The 21,280-nt window shown below is 37.6% G+C and overlaps 1 protein-coding gene across 2 annotated transcripts in view; it reads left to right on the top strand.

Moving 5' to 3' along the window:
• ERC2 (ELKS/RAB6-interacting/CAST family member 2) overlaps positions 1–21,280 on the top strand; it is a 1,016,559-nt gene that overhangs the window by 495,247 nt on the left and 500,032 nt on the right. For both annotated transcript variants that reach the window (XR_004059350.1, XM_030938245.1), the window contains exon 11: positions 15,777–15,970. Coding sequence is in view for 1 of the 2 variants with exons in the window: in XM_030938245.1 (XP_030794105.1) it covers positions 15,777–15,970 (194 nt within the window). In the remaining variant the exon portion in view is untranslated. The remainder of the gene's footprint in view (positions 1–15,776; positions 15,971–21,280) is intronic.

The following is a 21,280-nucleotide window of genomic DNA, read 5'->3' as shown; positions in this document are numbered from 1 at the left end:
GAAGAAAACCAAAGAATGTCATGTTTTGGGTGTGTGCAGGACAGATGGGAAGAACCTTGTTTCTGCAGCAGCAAAAATATAGCAGGACCATGCTAGGAGTTCACTCTCTCTGTCAGGATAGGGAGGACCAAAGAAATAACTCTTAGTTAGCTTTCAGACCATTTCTAGAAATATCAGTGACATGGCATCATCACCTTTTACTTCATTCACCCCAGTGGTGCGTCTCTAATATGCCAGTGTGAACTTTTCAGTGACTAATCCAAAAGTCATTGACCGACTTTTCTCCTCAAGTTAATTAAACTAACCCATTGGTTTGGCATCCTGGGAATATAGCCAAACTCTCATTATTTTAACTTCCCCCTGTCTCGTTATCCAATTCTTTTTTGGACTGATAGGGATGCAGCATGATGGATTTTCTATCCTTAATTTTCTTTTAAAAATGACTATGTTTTTCTTAGTTATAAAAATAATATATGGTCACAGCTTGAGAATTTGCAAACATATGGAAGCCTATAGAGGAAAATTAAAAAATAGCAGAACATCTCACGGCACAGAAATAATTGCTGGAACATTTGGATTGTTCTCCACCTAGACATATTTTTGTTGTTGCTGTTCTTTTTCTCTCTTTTTCTTTTCTTCTTTCTTTCCTCTCTCCTTTTGCCTTCTCCTTCCCTTTGCTCCTTCTTTCCTTCTCTCTCTCATGTTCCTTTTTCTTTTTCTTATCTAACACTCTATTTCAAAGTGTTTATTTAGGTTTATATATATTTTTTTACATTATTAGAATTTTCTCATATAATGAACTATTCCTCCAAAATACTATTTTAATGATTGTATACTATTCTACTCTATTTGCTTTTTCCCCTAATGTTGGTAATTTCTTCTCCCAACATCTTTTTTTTTTTTTTTTTTTTTTTTTTTAACTTAAGACGAGGTCTTGCTATGTTGCCCAGACTGGTCTCAAACTCCTGGGCTTAAGGGATCCTCCTGCCTCAGCCTCTGGAGTTGCTGAGACTACAAACATGTGCCACTGTGCCTGCCTCCTTCATGCGCCAGTGATTTGAAAAGATCCCAATAGTTCCTACTACGTTGAGTTTCCGAGGAATTCTACCAAAGCATGCTTCTTCCAGCACTGATTAAAGATGGCCTTTCTGCTGCACCCTGGCCAACACTGAGAATTGTCATTTTACATAACTTTGACACATGCTTAGGTGGAAAATTTTTTCCTTTTTAACTTTTCTTTCTTTAATTACTACTGAAGTTGAGGTTTTTCAGTACATTTATTAGCTTTTCGTATTTTTTCTTATGTAAACAGTTTAAATCAGTTGAGCACTTGCTTTTGAGCTTACTGTTTTGTTCATTAGTTTATATGAGTTATTCTGTGTTTTATATAGAATTTTTGCCAGATTTGTAACAGTTTTATTTAGCTTAAATTTTTTTATGTATATAGAGAACAATTTTTAGGTTATTGACCTGTACTTTTCTTTAGGCTTTCCTCACTGCCTTTATTCTGGAAAGTATTCTCTGATTTCACTTATCTATATTTAAAATGTTTTAATGTTGCTTTTTATATCAAGTTAAGCCCTTTATCCATCTTTATTTTTGTTTATGTTGACAGGTGAGGTTCTAATTATATTTTTCTAAATTATCAACTGATTATCCAGCACCATGTATCAAACAATTCTCTCTTTGTCCACTGATCTTGTTACTGTTTAATTGAATATGAAATTCTCATTTGGGTGAATGTCTTAGTTTCTAAGCATCTGTTCAGTTTTATTGATGTCTCTAATTTGTTGGGTCAACATTTTAACTATTGTGTCTTTATTATATTTTTAAATATCTAGTAAAACAAATTACACCTTAATTCTTTCTGCTTTTCATTTTGTCTTATTTTGTTTGAAGTTTTTAGCCTTTAATTGTCTATCATTCCAAGTAAATTTTAGGATCACTTTGTCAATTAAAATGCATAATTGTTGATTTTAATTATATTTAATCTATAAAATAATTTTAGAATTATTGATATGTTCCCAATATTATTTTTTTCCATTCATGAACATGATCCAACTTGTATTTATTCCAGTGGTTTTTTTACAGTGAAATTTTAATATTTTCCTCTTACAGACCCATGATATTTCTTCCTAAAGATTGTCTTAAGCATATCTATATATATTTAATTTTTAGGTTGCTATTGTGAATGATGTATTTATTATTTTACTTTCTAATCAGTTATTGATAGCTAGGAAATTTCTTCTATTCTTGTATGTTTATTTTCTATATGGCCACCTAACAAATTTTTGGTGAATTATAGTATAGTTGTTTTTTGTTAAATAAGATAATTTTATAGTCAATTCTATGTCTGGCAATCTACACTACATTAGAGTGAACAAGGATTAAACTTTTAAGTGCTCCTGCAAGTATTATTATTTCTAGAGTAGAAAGGAACCTTTTACTTTTTGTCTCCTTTTACTTTAGTCACTCTATTGCACAAAGTGATATCTGATGACATTTCTTAGGAACCTAAAATTTTGCCTTGATATCATTATTTTTCTTATAACCTTTCTGCAGCTTAACTATCATTCTACTCCTGGAGTTTTGTCTTATTATTGTAAACATTGTGCAGGTTATCTTCAGTTGAGTTCTTTTTCTTCCCTTGATTCTTAATTCTAAACAAATAATATGTGTTTCATCCGTCTCAAATACCTTCTTTGCTATAGCCCTTGTGGTCATTGTAGGCAGAGATGGTATCAGGAGTCTTTCAAAAAATTTTAATAAATCTCTAGACCTTCTGGGTCTCTCAGTTTAGTGCTTCATAGAATACCCTTGTTGCTACAAGGCAAATGACTGATTTGTAGGCACTGGGCACAACCTTGCTGTTGGCCAGGGCACATTTGAGATACTTCTGATGTTCCCCACCATTGGGGCCCCCAATCCCTAGTAGTTATCCATTTGAAATCCTATCTCTTCTCAACACATATTTAGCAGGGTTCACATTTTACGTAAGTGTTTACAAAAAACATAACAAAAGCCAAAAAGCAGGCATTTTTCATTCCAGAGAGATAGAAAAAATTCTTGTTAATGTTCAGTGAGGTCTTCCTGTTTTGTAGGTCATTACAGGACTGTATAATCCCAGGAACATAATGGGCTGAATTATAAATGCTTTCACAGTCATTGTTTGGATATAGCAGTTTCTTTTTATGGTTTTTAAAGCCTATTTCTGAAAAGTATTTGATTCACTCTTAAACCAGTTATCTCCCAGCACAGTAGAAAGTTGCAACTATTTAAGAGATAATTCCAGGCATGCACATAGCATGTGTAAACGCATGCATATACACAAGCACACATCCTATAATTGGTCCATGCTTTCAGTGTCTAAAAAACTCAACTAATATTTGCAATAACACTCAACATTTGAAGCCACATGTTTTATTTGAGGACATCCAGATAATTACCTCAGTTCTCCACATTGCTAATTTTAGGAAATCCCATAATTAAAAAGGATTACATTAATAATTACAGTTTGGGGGATCTTTAAAAGTATTAAGCATACAGTTGTTCTTTTGTGTGTGTGTGTGTGTGTGTGTGTGTGAGAGAGAGAGAGAGAGAGAGAGAGAGAGAAGAATTATTTTGAATATTTATTTGTATTTATTTATACATACCCTATTTGTTCCATCTATGAAACGAATTTTTTTTGGTATGGTTGTTTTAATATGCAAATTTTTGAATACTCTGAATGCAGTTAGCTTGAATTGTGAGTGAATAATTTCCTTTAGAACTAAGATATATAGGGGCTGGGTGTGGTGGCTCGTGCCTATAATCCCAGCACTTTGGGAGGTCAGGGCTGGAGGATCACTTGAGCTTGGGAGTAGGAGACCAGGCTGGGCAACATTGCAAACCCCATCTCTACCAAAAAAAAAAAAAAAAAAGAAAAGAAAAAAAACAACTAAGATGTGTAACATTTCAAAATATATCATTAGTAGTTTCCAAATGTATTAATTAGGCTCAGCTATGATGCCCGGTATTGATTCATTGTATTTTAAATGAAATTTAATTTTCTAAATTAGGAACCTGAAGTTTTGCCTTGATATTGTTATTTTTCTTCTAACCGTTCTGCAGCTTAACTATCATTCTGCTCCTGGAGTTTTGTCTCATTATTATAAACACTGTGCAGGTTATCTTCAGTTGTGTTCTTTTTCTTCCCTTGGTTCTTAGTTCTAAACAATAATATGTGTGTTTCATCCGTCTATAATAGAGTTATATCAGTCTATTATAGAGTTATAATATGTTATATATATATATAATGTATAATATGTTATATAACTCTGCAATTACCTTAAAAATTTTATTTTAAAATGTAATATTTTGTTTATAACTTAGAATTATGAGAAGATTGAAATTTCTTTTGGAAGACTGTAGTCAAATATAATTTTTAAAATAGTTTCTATGCCCTGTTCTGCTGTTAAGATATGAAAGGAATATTAAAGCGCTGTCAATGGACATTAAACCACCAACACGCCACAATCGAGAATCATATTTCTACACTGCCCAAATTTAGCAAATTATTGCTAAAACCCAGAAACAGCAGGGAAGAAAAGTCATCAAATACATTAGTTAACATTCCGTTTTTATTTTATGGTCATGAGTAATTATTTGTTTATTTTGAGGGAAATGATTTTTAATTAAAATTGGTGGGGTCTATTTCAAAGGGAACGTGTTATATAATATAATAGTTGAATGTTCCCTTCCTTGTTTCACAGCAGGTTTCTGGACCAAAGTTAATACTTTCCTTTCTAGGGATCTGGAATGATGAACTGCCATTTTATTGGAAATAATCAGTGACCAGTCTTTATAAGATTAAATGTAGATAAACTTGTATGATTTTGATTTACTTGACAACCCCATAGTTTGGCTTTAGCCATTATTGGCTTCTTAACTTCCATTTAGATATAGTATTAATCCGAAGTTTTGCCTTATTTCCTGAAGTAGTTATAAATTCTTTCACTAAAATAACTACTAGGTGATTGTAACTATAGGTTAATGTACTGCTCATCCCAAGCCATGGTCAGAGTCCTCTTAATGCCTGATCTAGGCTTTCAAAGTCAGTTCACATCAAAACCTAGAGACCTACCCACATCAGTGAGACTCCAGACTTTGTTTTGATTATTCCCATTTGTGGGGAAATTTCCTTACATATGGAAATACAAGAAACATAATTGGGAGTCCCTCAAAACTTACTGATGTAATATGCAATGCAGACATTTCTGAAATGTTCTTTCCCCATTTTTTTGTGTTTCTATAAGATGCTTGAGAGTTGCTCTAAATATTTTAAGAAATATTTTTGAGCAGAATCAGATACCTGGATTTGCCTTTAAACTGACCTGTTTAATCAGTGGAATTAAATCTCTATATTAGTGAAAGAATGCTTATTGGTATTCCTTTAGTTTTAATGACTGGTGGATGTCCGTGAAAGTAACGATGAGCTTGCTATATTCATGGTAAATAACATCTGAAGCCATCAAAAGAAAACTCACACCAATTTGTGTTTTTAACAGGTAAATTCCTGACTAATGAAAATAGGAGGACAAAGTTGATGTTCCTTAGAAGTATAGAGTGGGCAAGCCCTCCCGGACCTTGTTGGGGAGCTAACTGCAAACCAACAGATTCTTAAGGAAAAATATTACTGTGCATTTTCAATTTATGTCTTGAATTCATTAGAATGCCATGTTAGGAATTTACTGTGATCATAATCTATTCAAATCTATTTTTTTCGCTGTAGTGTCTAAAGTATGTTAGATCTAAGTCTGTTACCTGCTTTTGATCTCTGTCAGGAGCTACCAGTCCAGATTAAAGAACTCATGTTGTGATTTGAAAAGGCGAGAATATTGCCTAAATACAAATAAAGTGCTTATTTCATTCCATTTTTGGAGGAAGCTCAGGACTCATAATTTTGAAGGAAGCATTGGCTTTAAGAAACTCAATTTCCTCCACTATTTTATTTAGTATGGAATCATTCATGCCTGTAGATCGTGGTAGAACACATTCATGCTGGTTACTGGTTAAAAATTTCAGCCCGGGAGCAAGATGGCCGAATAGGAAAAACTCCAGTCTCCAACTCCCAGCGCGAGCGACACAGAAGACCGGTGATTTCTGCATTTTCAACTGAGGTACTGGGGTCATCTCACTAGGGAGTGCCGGACAATCGGTGCTGGTCAGCTGCTGCAGCCTGACCAGCGAGAGCTGAAGCAGGGCGAGGCATCGCCTCACCTGGAAGCGCAAGGGGGAAGGGGATCCGTTTTCCTAGCCAGGGGAACTGAGACACACAACACCTGGAAAATCGGGTAACTCCCACCCCAATACTGCCCTGTAAGCATACAGGCATTCCAGGAGAATATATCCCACACCTGGCCGGGAGGGTCCCACGCCCACGAAGCCTCCCTCACTGCTAACACAGCAGTCTGCCGCGATCTATCCGCAAGGCAGCAGCGAGGCTGGGGGAGGGGCGCCCGCCATTGCTGAGTCTTAAGTAGGTAAACAAAGCCGCTGGGAAGCTCGAACTGGGTGGAGCTCACAGCAGCTCAAGGAAGCCTGCCTGTCTCTGTAGTCTCCACCTCTGGGGACAGCGCACAGCTGAAGACCAACAGGGGAAGTAGCGGGAGCCGGTGCAGACGCGAACGACTCTGTCTGACAGCTTTGGGGAGAGCCGCGGATCTCCCAACGCGGAGGTTGAGATCTGAGAACGGACAGACTGCCTGCTCAGGTGTGTCCCTGACCCTGAGTAGCCTAGCTGGGAGAAATCCCCCACTAGGGGCAGTCTGACACCCCACACCTCACAGGGTGGAGTACACCCCTGAGAGGACACTTCCAAAGGAAGAATCAGACAGGTACACTCGCTGTTCAGCAATATTCTATCTTCGGCAACCTCTGCTGCTGATACCCAGGCAAACAGGGTCTGGAGTGGACCTCAAGCAATCTCCAACAGACCAACAGAGAGTCCTTCTGACTGTCAGAAGGAAAACTATCAAACAGGAAGGACACCTATACCAAAACCCCATCAGTTCGTCACCACCATCAAAGACCAGAGACAGATAAAACCACAAAGATGGGGAAGAAGCAGGGCAGAAAAGCTGGAAATTCAAAAAATAAGAGCGCATCTCCCCCTGCAAAGGAGCGCAGCCCATCACCAGCAACGGATCAAAGCTGGTCAGAGAATGACTTGGACGAGAGGAGAGAAGAAGGCTTCAGTCCATCAAACTTATCAGAGCTAAAGGAGGAATTACGTACCCAGCGCAAAGAAACTAAAAATCTTGAAAAAAGAGTGGAAGAATTGACAGCTAGACTCATTAATGCAGAGAAGATCATAAACGAAATGACAGAGATGAAAACCATGACACGAGAAATACGTGACAAATGCACAAGCTTCAGTAACCGACTCGATCAACTGGAAGAAAGAGTATCAGCGATTGAAGATCAAATGAATGAAATGAAGCGAGAAGAGAAACCAAAAGAAAAAAGAAGAAAAAGAAATGAGCAAAGCCTGCAAGAAGTATGGGATTACGTAAAAAGACCAAATCTACGTCTGATTGGGGTGCCTGAAAGTGAGGGGGAAAATGGAACCAAGTTGGAAAACACTCTTCAGGATATCATCCAGGAGAACTTCCCCAACCTAGTAGGGCAGGCCAACATTCAAATTCAGGAAATACAGAGAACGCCACAAAGATACTCCTCCAGAAGAGCAACTCCAAGACACATAATTGCCAGATTCACCAAAGTTGAAATGAAGGAAAAAATCTTAAGGGCAGCCAGAGAGAAAGGTCGGGTCACCCACAAAGGGAAGCCCATCAGACTAACAGCAGATCTCTCGGCAGAAACTCTACAAGCCAGAAGAGAGTGGGGGCCAATATTCAACGTTCTTAAAGAAAAGAATTTTCAACCCAGAATTTCATATCCAGCCAAACTAAGTTTCATAAGTGAAGGAGAAATAAAATCCTTTACAGATAAGCAAATGCTTAGAGATTTTGTCACCACCAGGCCTGCCTTACAAGAGACCCTGAAGGAAGCCCTAAACATGGAAAGGAACAACCGGTACCAGCCATCGCAAAAACTTGGCAAAATGTAAAGACCATCGAGGCTAGGAAGAAACTGCATCAACTAACGAGCAAAATAACCAGATAATATCATAATGGCAGGATCAAGTTCACACATAACAATATTAACCTTAAATGTTAATGGACTAAATGCGCCAATTAAAAGACACAGACTGGCAAACTGGATAAAGAGTCAAGACCCATCAGTCTGCTGTATTCAGGAGACCCATCTCACATGCAGAGACATACATAGGCTCAAAATAAAGGGATGGAGGAAGATCTACCAAGCAAATGGAGAACAAAAAAAAGCAGGGGTTGCAATCCTAGTCTCTGATAAAACAGACTTTAAACCATCAAAGATCAAAAGAGACAAAGAAGGCCATTACATAATGGTAAAGGGATCAATTCAACAGGAAGAGCTAACTCTCCTAAATATATATGCACCCAATACAGGAGCACCCAGATTCATAAAGCAAGTCCTTAGAGACTTACAAAGAGACTTAGACTCCCATACAATAATAATGGGGGACTTCAACACTCCGCTGTCAACATTAGACAGATCAACGAGACAGAAAGTTAACAAGGATATCCAGGAATTGAACTCATCTCTGCACCAAGCGGACCTAATAGACATCTATAGAACTCTCCACCCCAAATCAACAGAATATACATTCTTCTCAGCACCACATCACACTTATTCCAAAATTGACCACATAATTGGAAGTAAAGCACTCCTCAGCAAATGTAAAAGAACAGAAATTATAACAAACTGTCTCTCAGACCACAGTGCAATCAAACTAGAACTCAGGACTAAGAAACTCAATCAAAACCGCTCAACTACATGGAAACTGAACAACCTGCTCCTGAATGACTACTGGGTACATAACGAAATGAAAGCGGAAATAAAGATGTTCTTTGAAACCAATGAGAACAAAGATACAACATACCAGAATCTCTGGGACACATTTAAAGCAGTGTGTAGAGGGAAATTTATAGCACTAAATGCCCACAAGAGAAAGCAGGAAAGATCTAAAATTGACACTCTAACATCACAATTAAAAGAACTAGAGAGGCAAGAGCAATCACATTCAAAAGCTAGCAGAAGGCAAGAAATAACTAAGATCAGAGCAGAACTGAAGGAGATAGAGACACAAAAAACCCTCCAAAAAATCAATGAATCCAGGAGTTGGTTTTTTGAAAAGATCAACAAAATTGACAGACCGCTAGCAAGGCTAATAAAGAAAAAAAGAGAGAGGAATCAAATAGATGCAATAAAAAATGATAAAGGGGATATCACCACTGACCCCACAGAAATACAAACTACCATCAGAGAATACTATAAATGCCTCTACGCAAATCAACTAGAAAATCTAGAAGAAATGGATAATTTCCTGGACACTTACACTCTCCCAAGGCTAAACCAGGAAGAAGTTGAATCCCTGAATAGACCAATAGCAGGCTCTGAAATTGAGGCAACAATTAATAGCCTACCCACCAAAAAAAGTCCAGGACCAGATGGATTCACAGCTGAATTCTACCAGAGGTACAAGGAGGAGCTGGTACCATTCCTTCTGAAACTATTCCAATCAATAGAAAAAGAGGGAATCCTCCCTAACTCATTTTATGAGGCCAACATCATCCTGATACCAAAGCCTGGCAGAGACACAACAAAAAAAGAGAATTTTAGACCAATATCCCTGATGAACATTGATGCAAAAATCCTCAATAAAATACTGGCAAACCGGATTCAGCAGCACATCAAAAAGCTTATCCACCATGATCAAGTGGGCTTCATCCCTGGGATGCAAGGCTGGTTCAACATTCGCAAATCAATAAACGTAATCCAGCATATAAACAGAACCAAAGACAAGAACCACATGATTGTCTCAATAGATGCAGAAAAGGCTTTTGACAAAATTCAACAGCCCTTCATGCTAAAAACGCTCAATAAATTCGGTATTGATGGAACGTACCTCAAAATAATAAGAGCTATTTATGACAAACCCACAGCTAATATCATACTGAATGGGCAAAAACTGGAAAAATTCCCTTTGAAAACTGGCACAAGACAGGGATGCCCTCTCTCACCACTCCTATTCAACATAGTGTTGGAAGTTCTGGCTAGGGCAATCAGGCAAGAGAAAGAAATCAAGGGTATCCAGTTAGGAAAAGAAGAAGTCAAATTGTCCCTGTTTGCAGATGACATGATTGTATATTTAGAAAACCCCATCGTCTCAGCCCAAAATCTCCTTAAGCTGATAAGCAACTTCAGCAAAGTCTCAGGATACAAAATTAATGTGCAAAAATCACAAGCATTCTTATACACCAGCAACAGACAAGCAGAGAGCCAAATCAGGAATGAACTTCCATTCACAATTGCTTCAAAGAGAATAAAATACCTAGGAATCCAGCTTACAAGGGATGTAAAGGACCTCTTCAAGGAGAACTACAAACCACTGCTCAGTGAAATCAAAGAGGACACAAACAAATGGAAGAACATACCATGCTCATGGATAGGAAGAATCAATATCGTGAAAATGGCCATACTGCCCAAGGTTATTTATAGATTCAATGCCATCCCCATCAAGCTACCAATGAGTTTCTTCACAGAATTGGAAAAAACTGCTTTAAAGTTCATATGGAACCAAAAAAGAGCCCGCATTGCCAAGACAATCCTAAGTCAAAAGGACAAAGCTGGAGGCGTCACGCTACCTGACTTCAAACTATCCTACAAGGCTACAGTAACCAAAACAGCATGGTACTGGTACCAAAACAGAGATATAGACCAATGGAACAGAACAGAGTCCTCAGAAGTAATACCGCACATCTACAGCCATCTGATCTTTGACAAACCTGAGAGAAACAAGAAATGGGGAAAGGATTCCCTATTTAATAAATGGTGCTGGGAAAATTGGCTAGCCATAAGTAGAAAGCTGAAACTGGATCCTTTCCTTACCCCTTATACGAAGATTAATTCAAGATGGATTAGAGACTTAAATGTTAGACCTAATACCATAAAAACCCTAGAATAAAATCTAGGTAGTACCATTCAGGACATAGGCATTGGCAAGGACTTCATGTCTAAAACACCAAAAGCAACGGCAGCAAAAGCCATAATTGACAAATGGGATCTAATTAAACTAAAGAGCTTTTGCACAGCAAAAGAAACTACCATCAGAGTGAACAGGCAACCTACAGAATGGGAGAAAATTTTTGCAACCTACTCATCTGACAAAGGGCTAATATCCAGAATATACAAAGAACTCAAACAAATATACGAGAAAAAAACAAACAACCCCATCAAAAAGTGGGGAAAGGATATGAACAGACATTTCTCAAAAGAAGATATTCATACAGCCAACAGACACATGAAAAAATGCTCATCATCACTGGCCATCAGAGAAATGCAAATCAAAACCACAATGAGATACCATCTCACACCAGTTAGAATGGCAATCATTAAGAAGTCAGGAAACAACAGGTGTTGGAGAGGATGTGGAGAAATAGGAACACTTTTACACTGTTGGTGGGATTGTAAACTAGTTCAACCATTATGGAAAAGAGTATGGCAATTCCTCAAGGATCTAGAACTAGATGTACCATATGACCCAGCCATCCCACTACTGGGTATATACCCAAAGGATTATAAATTAGTCTACTACAAAGACACATGTACACGTATGTTTATTGCGGCACTATTCACAATAGCAAAGACTTGGAATCAACCCAAATGTCCATCTGTGACAGACTGGATTAAGAAAATGTGGCACATATACACCATGGAATACTATGCAGCCATAAAAAAGGATGAGTTTGCGTCCTTTGTAGGGACATGGATGCAGCTGGAAACCATCATTCTTAGCAAACTATCACAAGAAGAGAAAACCAAACACCGCATGTTCTCACTCATAGGTGGGAACTGAACAATGAGATCACTTGGACTCGGGAAGGGGAACATCACACACTGGGGTCTATCATGGGGAGGGGGGAGGGGGGAGGAGGGAGGGATTGCATTGGGGAGTTATACATGATATAAATGATGAATTGATGGGTGCTGACGAGTTGATGGGTGCAGCACACCAACATGGCATAAGTATACATATGTAACAAACCTGCACGTTATGCACATGTACCCTAGAACTTAAAGTATAATAAAAAAAAAAAATAATAAAAATAAAAAAAATAAAAATTTCAGCCCATCCTCTGAAAAGCTGTGACTCAAGCTGAATAGAGCTGGTTATATACAGTATCTTTTGTAAGTCCTTTAGAGGCTTTTGCCTCCATACCTAAGCTTAGTTGGGGACTCACCAGCCTTCCCAGTCATGTGAAACTCTCTTTCATTCAGTCTTTACATGGACCCTAGTAATGATCCAAGAAGCAGCGGTTTTCCTGTCATCTTTATATGACTTTTTCTTAAAGCTTTCTATTGATTTAAAAACATTTTAAATGATATTTTAGTAGCCCTTCCAAGAATTCTGGCACCAAGATTGAAAGTGGCTTGACATAAGTTCTTTTGCCTGGAAATCAGTAGATACTGATATAGAGATAGAGAGATTTAACTCACAGGTATTCTTGAGGTTGTCTATTCATTTTATTGATTGATTGATTGACTGATTGAGATGGAGTCTCGCTCTGTCGCCAGGCTGGAGTATAGTGGCGTGATCTTGGCTCACTGCAACCTCCGCCTCCTGAGTTCAAGCAATTCTCCTGCCTCAGCCTCCCAAATAACTGGGACTACAGGCGCGTGCCTCAGTGCCCAGCTAATTTTCATATTTTTAGTAGAGATGGGGTTTTACCATGTTGACCAGGATGGTCTCGATCTCTTGACCCGCCTTGTCCTCCCAAAGTGCTGGGATTACAGGTGTGAGCCACCGCACCTGGCTGAGGTTGTCTATTTATTTTAAAAGTCTCATTAGCACTTGAAGTGTGATCTATTAATAATAGATACCAGGCCAGCTGTAAACTTGGCTCTGGTCTTCATTCTAATAACATGACCTAACTTCAGCGTATGATATCAACAGTGGTACAGTCTAGATGAAGGCACTTTTTTTTACTAGGCTTTCTGTGCCTCTAAACATCCCATGAGTCATTTCACCATACTTATTTGCTTGTTTGAAAAGACTACGAACTCATCTGATTTCACCCAATGTTGAAAAGTGGCCTTGGATAATCCTCTTTTCTTCATGGAGCTAAAATATGGGATATGTGTACATACCTATCACTAGCAGACTATGCTGTCTCTGTACACCTATCAGGGAGGCTTTTTTTTTTTTTTCTTTATAAGGAGTATGTATGTAGTATCTTGTCAATGAAAACCAAATAAATATATTAACTTAGCTGAATAACAAGCTGTATTTCTGGGATGCATATTGTGAAATAATAATTATAATAAAAACAAAAGTGAATAATATCTCCCCCCATGTTTGTCATTTTGTAGTTTCACGATTTTTAGGCTAATGAATTTGCCTAATCTTATGTAAATATAAGATGCAGGACTGGATTTAGAATCTTGGTCTTGCAACTAGTAATCCTGTACCCACTTATTAAAAAGGGACAAATAATAATAACAATAAGAACAACAACCAAAATAAGTCACAACAGCTAACTGCTAGCTATTTGTGAACTTTTGAAAATCAGCACCAGGAAAGGAATTTTAACTCTCGTAAGAAACAGGCAATCAAAATATATTTATTCATTTGTTTTGAGTCCTTAGGTGCTTATTACTCAGTTCATTAATTCTTTTTAAAAAATCTTAATAACATTGGTTGAATAGTTCAAGAAATGTCATGAAAAGGTTTTTAACTGCTGTAAAAGAATGGTAATACAGTATAAAAGTGAAAGAGAGGTTAACACGAATTTTTTTTTCTTTAGCTATTTAAAAAAAGCTGTATATTTTAAATGCTTTTCTATAACAAAAGTAATGATTCATATTATCACATATAGAAACAGGTATATGGAGTAGTTACTTTCTTTTAAAATAGGATTTCTGGTCTACATTTTTAAAGTGGAGATTAGGAAATTTAAATATTCATTACTTAAGCTTAAAAGGAAATTATTAGATAAATATACTCCTAAAGGTATATTAGCTCAGGATTCTCTTTCAGATTATTTTAATTGTACTGAAAAAGTTTAGTAATCCATTATAATGAAACACAGAGTGCATAGTAAATGAATGAAAATAAATGTTTTCTGAAAAATGTTGGTAAAAGGGAATAAACCAGTATCTGATAGTGTGTTGAATTGACACATTTTTCTCAAGTTTTTTTTTGTATAGTTGAGTTTATTTCTTAAATAAGGAAATCTTAGATTTAAGAACATGAAAGCAACTTTTTCCCCTTTATCCTCATGCTTAAATAATATGTTACATGCAAAAATATTATTTCTAAAATGATTATTTTGTCATATGAAATTTATTTTATTTATACTAATATTTGAGTTTTTTTCTACTAAATCATTGCAAAGACTGTCAAACCTTCTAACCGTAGTATTAGTATTAATTTTCTAACCATGCATGATTCATTCAATCCCACAGTAGCTGTAGCTTGCTTGCCTTGTTTTTTCCCTGAAATTTTCAAAAAAGTATATTAAAACACAATAAATATCTGCTCCACGTAGCAAGACAGCAGAATAACTTAAGTCCTTATAAATTGTTAACATTTGATTGTGTTACCGGTGGATTTTGAAGATACATACATATATGACTTATCTGAACTTTCTATGTTGAATGTGCACTGTTGTTAAACTACTTGTTTTTTCCCTGCCTGCTCTTTGAAGAAGTCAATTAGGAATAATGGGAAACAAGGGGTAGGCAAAACATTGCAGTGCAGTGTTATTTCTATCTGTCTGGGAATATTTCAGCCAAAAGTTTATTTTGGGAAAAAAAAAAAAAAAAGCTGTAACACACTCTCTCACACACACACCCACAAATACTTTGGCTGCAAATTATTCTGCAATGTTGTTGCTGTGTTGTTGCCTGTGTCTTTTCTTGTGTGTGAAGCTGCCACCCACCCATGCATGTATTTGCAGATTCTCGTCTGTGTACTTGTTCATGAATTAGCTCATCCTCCTCCTGGTTTAGGTTCAATTTATTTAAGAGAATGAGAATTTATGGGTATAACTGTTAGCTGGAAAGCCGTTCCTCACCTCCAAGCCTCATTTCAAACTATGTTTCCTGCTGAAATTTCTCAGTGGGATGACATGTTCAATTATTATTCAATCTCTTATATGTTATTTGGCTTTACATATGCCCTTGGTGGTTCTTGGAAGATAATCTAATATCGTGTTGTTTTGGTGTCTTTGTATTGGACATGGAAGCATTTTGTATGAATCACCTCCTTAACTGTGAGGAGTTAAATTGTCTTAGGTCTGCTTGTCACATGACCGGGAATAAAGACATCACAGTCTCCAACCCCACTTTTTTGGTGGAAAGAAAAGCTAAAAGTAGCAACATTTAATGGAACAAAATATCAGTAATCGAAGAAACTCCCCTGCGAAACTCTAATATTATTTTAAAACCAACATTGTTCTAAGGTAGCTGAAATGTGTGATTTTTCCATTTTGCCTTTTCACTGACAATATACCCATAAATCTTGGTGGTGATTTTCTTTCCAAAGTTAATTTCTGGGCCATTGTTGACAGCACTATCTATTGCTCTAAATTGTTGTCTTAACTGCATTCTTTACAAATGTAATGTTGAAGGCACATAATATTGAAGATGACTCCAGGATGAACCCTGAGTTTGCAGACCGAATAAAACAGCTAGATAAAGAGGCGTCTTACTACCGCGACGAGTGTGGCAAGGCCCAAGCAGAAGTGGACCGGTTGCTGGAGATCCTCAAGGAGGTGGAGAATGAGAAGAATGACAAGGACAAGAAGATCGCAGAACTGGAGAGGTAAATTTTACAGTCATGTAAATTGTTGACAGTGAGAGAACATGGACTGCATGGTTGCCCATCTCCGGTTGTGGTGGATTTGGACTGCACGTTCATATTCCAAGTTAGAAACAAGTCATAAATGAGGAATATGGCCTGTGAAAGATGACATTTCTGTGGAATGCTAAGAATGCAATTGGCTTATCTTCTGAGGGATTATATACTTCTTCTGTGTTAAAGAAAATAGTGGTCAACTTTCTTGAGTGATGTCCATGATCTCGCATTTTTTCCAGTGAAGTGTGTAAGAAATTGGGGCTTTGACTACCCAAAACTTCAGTTCCTTTCCATCACAGGTAAATATTTATGGTTTAGTTTTGTCTTGATCAAACAACCACCACCACCACCACCACAACAACAGAAGAATATAGTTGAGAATTCTTCATTCAAGATAGGGGAAGAAGGAAGGAGCTCATATCCTTTAGATGTCTCTTGGCACATCACAACAAATTCATCCTGGAGGTTTATCTCTTAAGAGGACCTTTTAAATATACATACTTGAATAGGTCCTGCGTGATAGCAAATTCTGTGTAAAAACAGGGAGTGTTGAATCAGAGTATTTAGATTTTCAGATAAACCATATCCATATTGTATTTATGTATAGTATGGGTGCGAAAAATAAGCTTGCTATCAATGTTTTTTTCCTGTACTTCATGTAAGGAAAAAAACTTTCTGAAAAATCTTACATAACTCCATAACCTCTGCAGATTTCTTATTGGTTCAGCAATAAGGCAGAATTTGTCTTTCCCAGATTCATCCGTATGGAAGAGATCACCAAATTTTGAACAAACCTGTGAATGTTAGCCAGCTTTGACCGAGATACTTGTGAAGCCCTAAAGGACTTCAAGACATACACAGAGTAGCTCTCTATCATCTTGTGGAAAGATCATGGGCTTCAGTGACAGAAAGACCTGGGTTCAAATTTCGCCTCTACTTTTTGCCAGCTGTGCAGGCTGGAGTGTAGTGGCATGGTCACAACTCACTGCAGCTTCAAAGTTCTGGGCTCAAGTGATCCTTCTGCCTCAGCCCCCTGAGTAGCTGGGACTGCAGGTGTACACCACTACACTTGGCTAATGTTAAAAAATGTTTTGTAGAGATCAGGTCTCACTGTGTTACCCAGGCTGGTCTCCAATTCTTAGACTCAAGCAATCATCTGTCCTTAGCCTTTCATGGCCTTGAATCTTGTTAGAAGTGAATGAATCTCTAACAACCTATTCAAATGATGCTTTGCAAGCGATTGGTCCCCAGGTAAATCGGAACATGTATATCATTATGAACAGTCAAATGCTAAAACAAATAAGTTCTCAAGGCCAGATATGGTGGTTCGTGTCTATAATCCCAGCACTTTGGGAGGCCAAGGTGAGAGGATGGCTTGAGCCTAGGAGTTTGAGGCTAGCCTGGTCAACACAGGGAGACCTTGTATCTACAATAATTAGCCAGGTGTGGTAATGTGTGCCTGTGGTCCCAGCTACTCAGAAGGCTGAGAGAGGAGGATCACTTGAGTCCAGTAGTTCAAGGCTACAGTAAACTATGAGCCACTGCACTCCAGCCTGGGATCAAGACCCCTCTCTCTAAGAAAAGAAAGAAAAAAATCTCAACTTTGTCTCTGTATGAAACAAATAGGTTAATTTCCAATAAAATTTCCACATTTTCAGGTATAATATTGGGTACATTCAAATTCCAAATCAATTAATATTTCTCTTCATAATTTTAGCATTAGTTTGATGATAATCTGATTTTTATTCAGTGTGAACAATTTGAGCAGTAAGTCCAGGATTTCGTTTTTTCTGAGGTAACTGTCCAAAATAGATCTCTAAAGGGCTTAGTTTTAATTTTAAAATGTGGGGATGTTCTGCTAGTCTGCTAGTTCTTAAAACGCAGAGAGCACTGTGAGTTTAGATGGATCTATTTTGGAACTACATTTTAGAACCAAAATTTTTCTTTAAAACACTGACATGAGATCACAGGAAAGTTATGATCATGTCTTTTTCATTGACTAGGAAACTGAGATCTTGAAAAGTTAAATGACCTTCCTGAGATTGGGCCTATAGTCAGAAAGTTGCAAAACTGTAATGTGGGTTTCCTGATTCCTAATCCACTGCTCTGAGAAGCGGTGAGCTATGTGGAGGATGCCCTAGATAATAATATTAATAATTATAGTAGTTTTATTTGTAATACTAGGGTATGTATATTGTATGTATATTCTGTGCTTCACTGTGTGCCAGGTACTCTGCTAAGCACTTGACTTGCAATGATATATACCTTTTAGTCTTACCCACAATACAGAAGCTATCATTATTCTCATTTTACAGATGAGAAACTATGATTTATGCAGATTAAGTAACTTCCTCCAGGTTGCAGACCTTATAAGAATCAAGTCGGTATTCGAACTCAGGACGGACAGATAAGCCATTGAGAACAATCCCTTCCACTAATGGACCAGAAGAAAGAAGCTAGTACAGCAGGACTAAACAGTCATGCAGCCGGCAGAGAGCCTTCCTGAGCAGGCATTGCTGCTGGGCTGCAAGAGATCTACCTCTTTACTAGCATACAGGAGAGAAAGTGATATGCTTCATGTTTAGATGGCATTTTTTCTATACTAAACCAGCCCCCCAGAATTGTAATTGAAAATCAGGACAAGCTATTATTTACATATAAACAGCTTAATGGTCTAATTGGACAAACAGATCTTAGCTGGACACTATTGCCTTTAAGTCATCAAGAATATTCAGATTTTTATTTCTTCAATATGGAATGCATTAAAGCAGCAGTGATTTTACAGGCATTTATCTTTATGCACTTTCTGCACATTTTCTTTATCTCTGCCTTTGTCTCTCCTTAAAGCTGATGCCTCCCAGGCACTGTAATTCATAAAACGTGTGGTGGGGCCTGAGTCTGTCCCAGTTCTCTGCCTGCTCGTGTCTCAGGTCCAGCAGGAGAGCATTGTCTGGGAAATGTCTGAGCTCCAGCCCCAGCCCAGGCCCCTAAGGAGGTGGGGGTGGAGATTCAGAGGGGAAGTTTCTTGGGAAAAATAGAGCTCAGCCTTGGCCTGCCTTTCTGAAGCATTACCTGCTATGCTACATGTGTATTCTGACAAAAACATCTTCCTCCAGTTGTCAAGCAGCCTTTTTCAAATTGGGCAATATTGTCATTTGCTGGATAAAACTACAAAATTCATACCTCACAATATTGAGAAGTAAAGAGTTCTTAGCAAGTGTGACATGTATCTCCGTTTTGGAGCCATGGAGAAATGTTTGCAATTAAATTTGTAATTTTGAAAACCAAAAATTGAACTTGAAATAAATTTGTGGTCTCTAGCTTGTAATGTGACCTACCAGAGTGAAAAGACCTCTTTTAAAAGGAGCACATGTTCTAAAATATTCCAGAACTTCAATTGTATGCAACAAAAGGCACAGGGTTAGGAATAACTCAGACAACCTTGACACTGGCCCCCTTCTCTCTCAGAAAGCAGTAAGTGTTTACTTTCTATTCTGTTAATCTTCCCATTCCAGATAGCACATGGCTGGCATTTACACAGTGCATTTCCCTCTTAAATTCTATGTGAGTGACGTTTCTCATCAGCCATTAAAGATTTTGGTTTTTAAAGTGCATGTTGCTCTAGTGTGGTCCCACGTGCAGTTATGCCTGTAAACTCTTGCACGGCCCAGTGGGGAGCTTCTGCCTTGGACTGCAGGCAGCTCAGGGAAATTTGCTACTAGGTGGGTGGTGAGCCTTGAGCAAGGCTCTGAGAGTTGGTCCAAATTCAGCTGAAGTCTTTATTCCATCCCCAGTGTCAGATGTCACGTATATATACAACCTAGTGGCTAATTAAACCTTAGAGGCAGTGAAATATGTAGTACTTCTGTGTCAGTGCCCATCAAGGTCTCTGAATTTTATTTAGAGTTTCAGAATTAATCCTTTGGTGACTTAGGGGAAAGAGAGAGGTTAATAGAATCTGTCAAGACAGACCTGCTGCCACTATATTTCTCACATTCCGCCCATGGGAAGGAATCAATTGGGTGACCTTTCATGTAATTATCTTAAATATGTAAGGGATTTTGTTGGTATTTGTCTAGAGGATGAGAATACCCAAATTGAGCCCTCAATCACATACCTCCCCAACGCAGAGAGGAGGCTGGATCCCTGGGGTTCCACTCATAAGACATAACATCAGAATGGAAAACAGGCTTCCACTTAATTATCTGGTTGGAGAAATAATATCACCAGACATTTGGACACTGAGAAATCATTTTAGATGCCTAAAAGAGCCTTATCTAAGTTTGAGGAAGAGAATGTTATTTTTTCTTCTGATTTGCTCAATAATGTACTAACATAATTTCCTTGATGCCTTTCAGAGCTCCGTTCAAAACGTAAACTTAAGTGTTATTATTATTTTTAAATTATGATAATATGTTTTAGATGTTTCATGGTACATCGAAAAAACTTGATGCCAGTTTTATTTGTTTTGATATCAATGTGTCTTGCCGGGTAATTTTCACTTACATTTGTTAATGTATTTGAAAGAATTTCTTGAAGACAAGTGGCAGATGGTTATATGCCATTCCTAGCAACTTTTTGGGGAAGGTCATGGACATCACGGACAGCTTTGAGAGTTTGATGAAAACTAGGAGCCCTTGAAAGAGGCAACTACTTCTGAAATGTGTGCTTGCTATTTCAGTTTAGGATTTCCTAAGGCTTGGCCACAGACCTTGATTTAATTACCTTTGATCCAGAAGGATTTGAAATGGCAGCTGGGGCCAGTGTTGCCAAAGTCCCCACAGTGATCGTGTCCTGACATAACTCTCATTTTCGATCAGTTGCGCATTTGTGATCACAAAACACTCGGCAGGGGGATTTCAGATATAAGGCATTATCAAATCAACACTTTCCCCATGTGGTTAATCTTAAATTTTCTCTTTCAGTTGTATCATTGTCGTCAACATTGTTTTCATTTGAATGTTCTAGCTTACGCTTTATCCTGAGGATTTATTTTATTTTGTTTTGTTTTTCCTTCCCATGTGAAATACTTAAAACTACTTTTTTATAGTATGGAATGGTGGGACCCCATTGATCAGAAAGCTGGAAAAGTATTTGTTTATCCACTTTGTTTTTGCAAAGCGCATTTTACAGATCAACAAAATGAATGTCCACTATGTGCTCTTGTAGAAGATGAATATGGTTTTTTTGTTTGTTTGTTTTTATTTTTTTGCTTGACAATAGAGATTATTGTTTTAACCAACGAGAAGGGCATGCTAGGTATTTTTATACAAACAA

The sequence above is a fragment of the Rhinopithecus roxellana genome, chromosome 1 (genome assembly GCF_007565055.1).
Source record: "Rhinopithecus roxellana isolate Shanxi Qingling chromosome 1, ASM756505v1, whole genome shotgun sequence".
NCBI classification, from domain to species: domain Eukaryota; kingdom Metazoa; phylum Chordata; class Mammalia; order Primates; family Cercopithecidae; genus Rhinopithecus; species Rhinopithecus roxellana.
The sequence above is the reverse complement of the archived record's forward strand: the minus strand, read 5'-3'. Positions and strand labels throughout refer to the sequence as shown.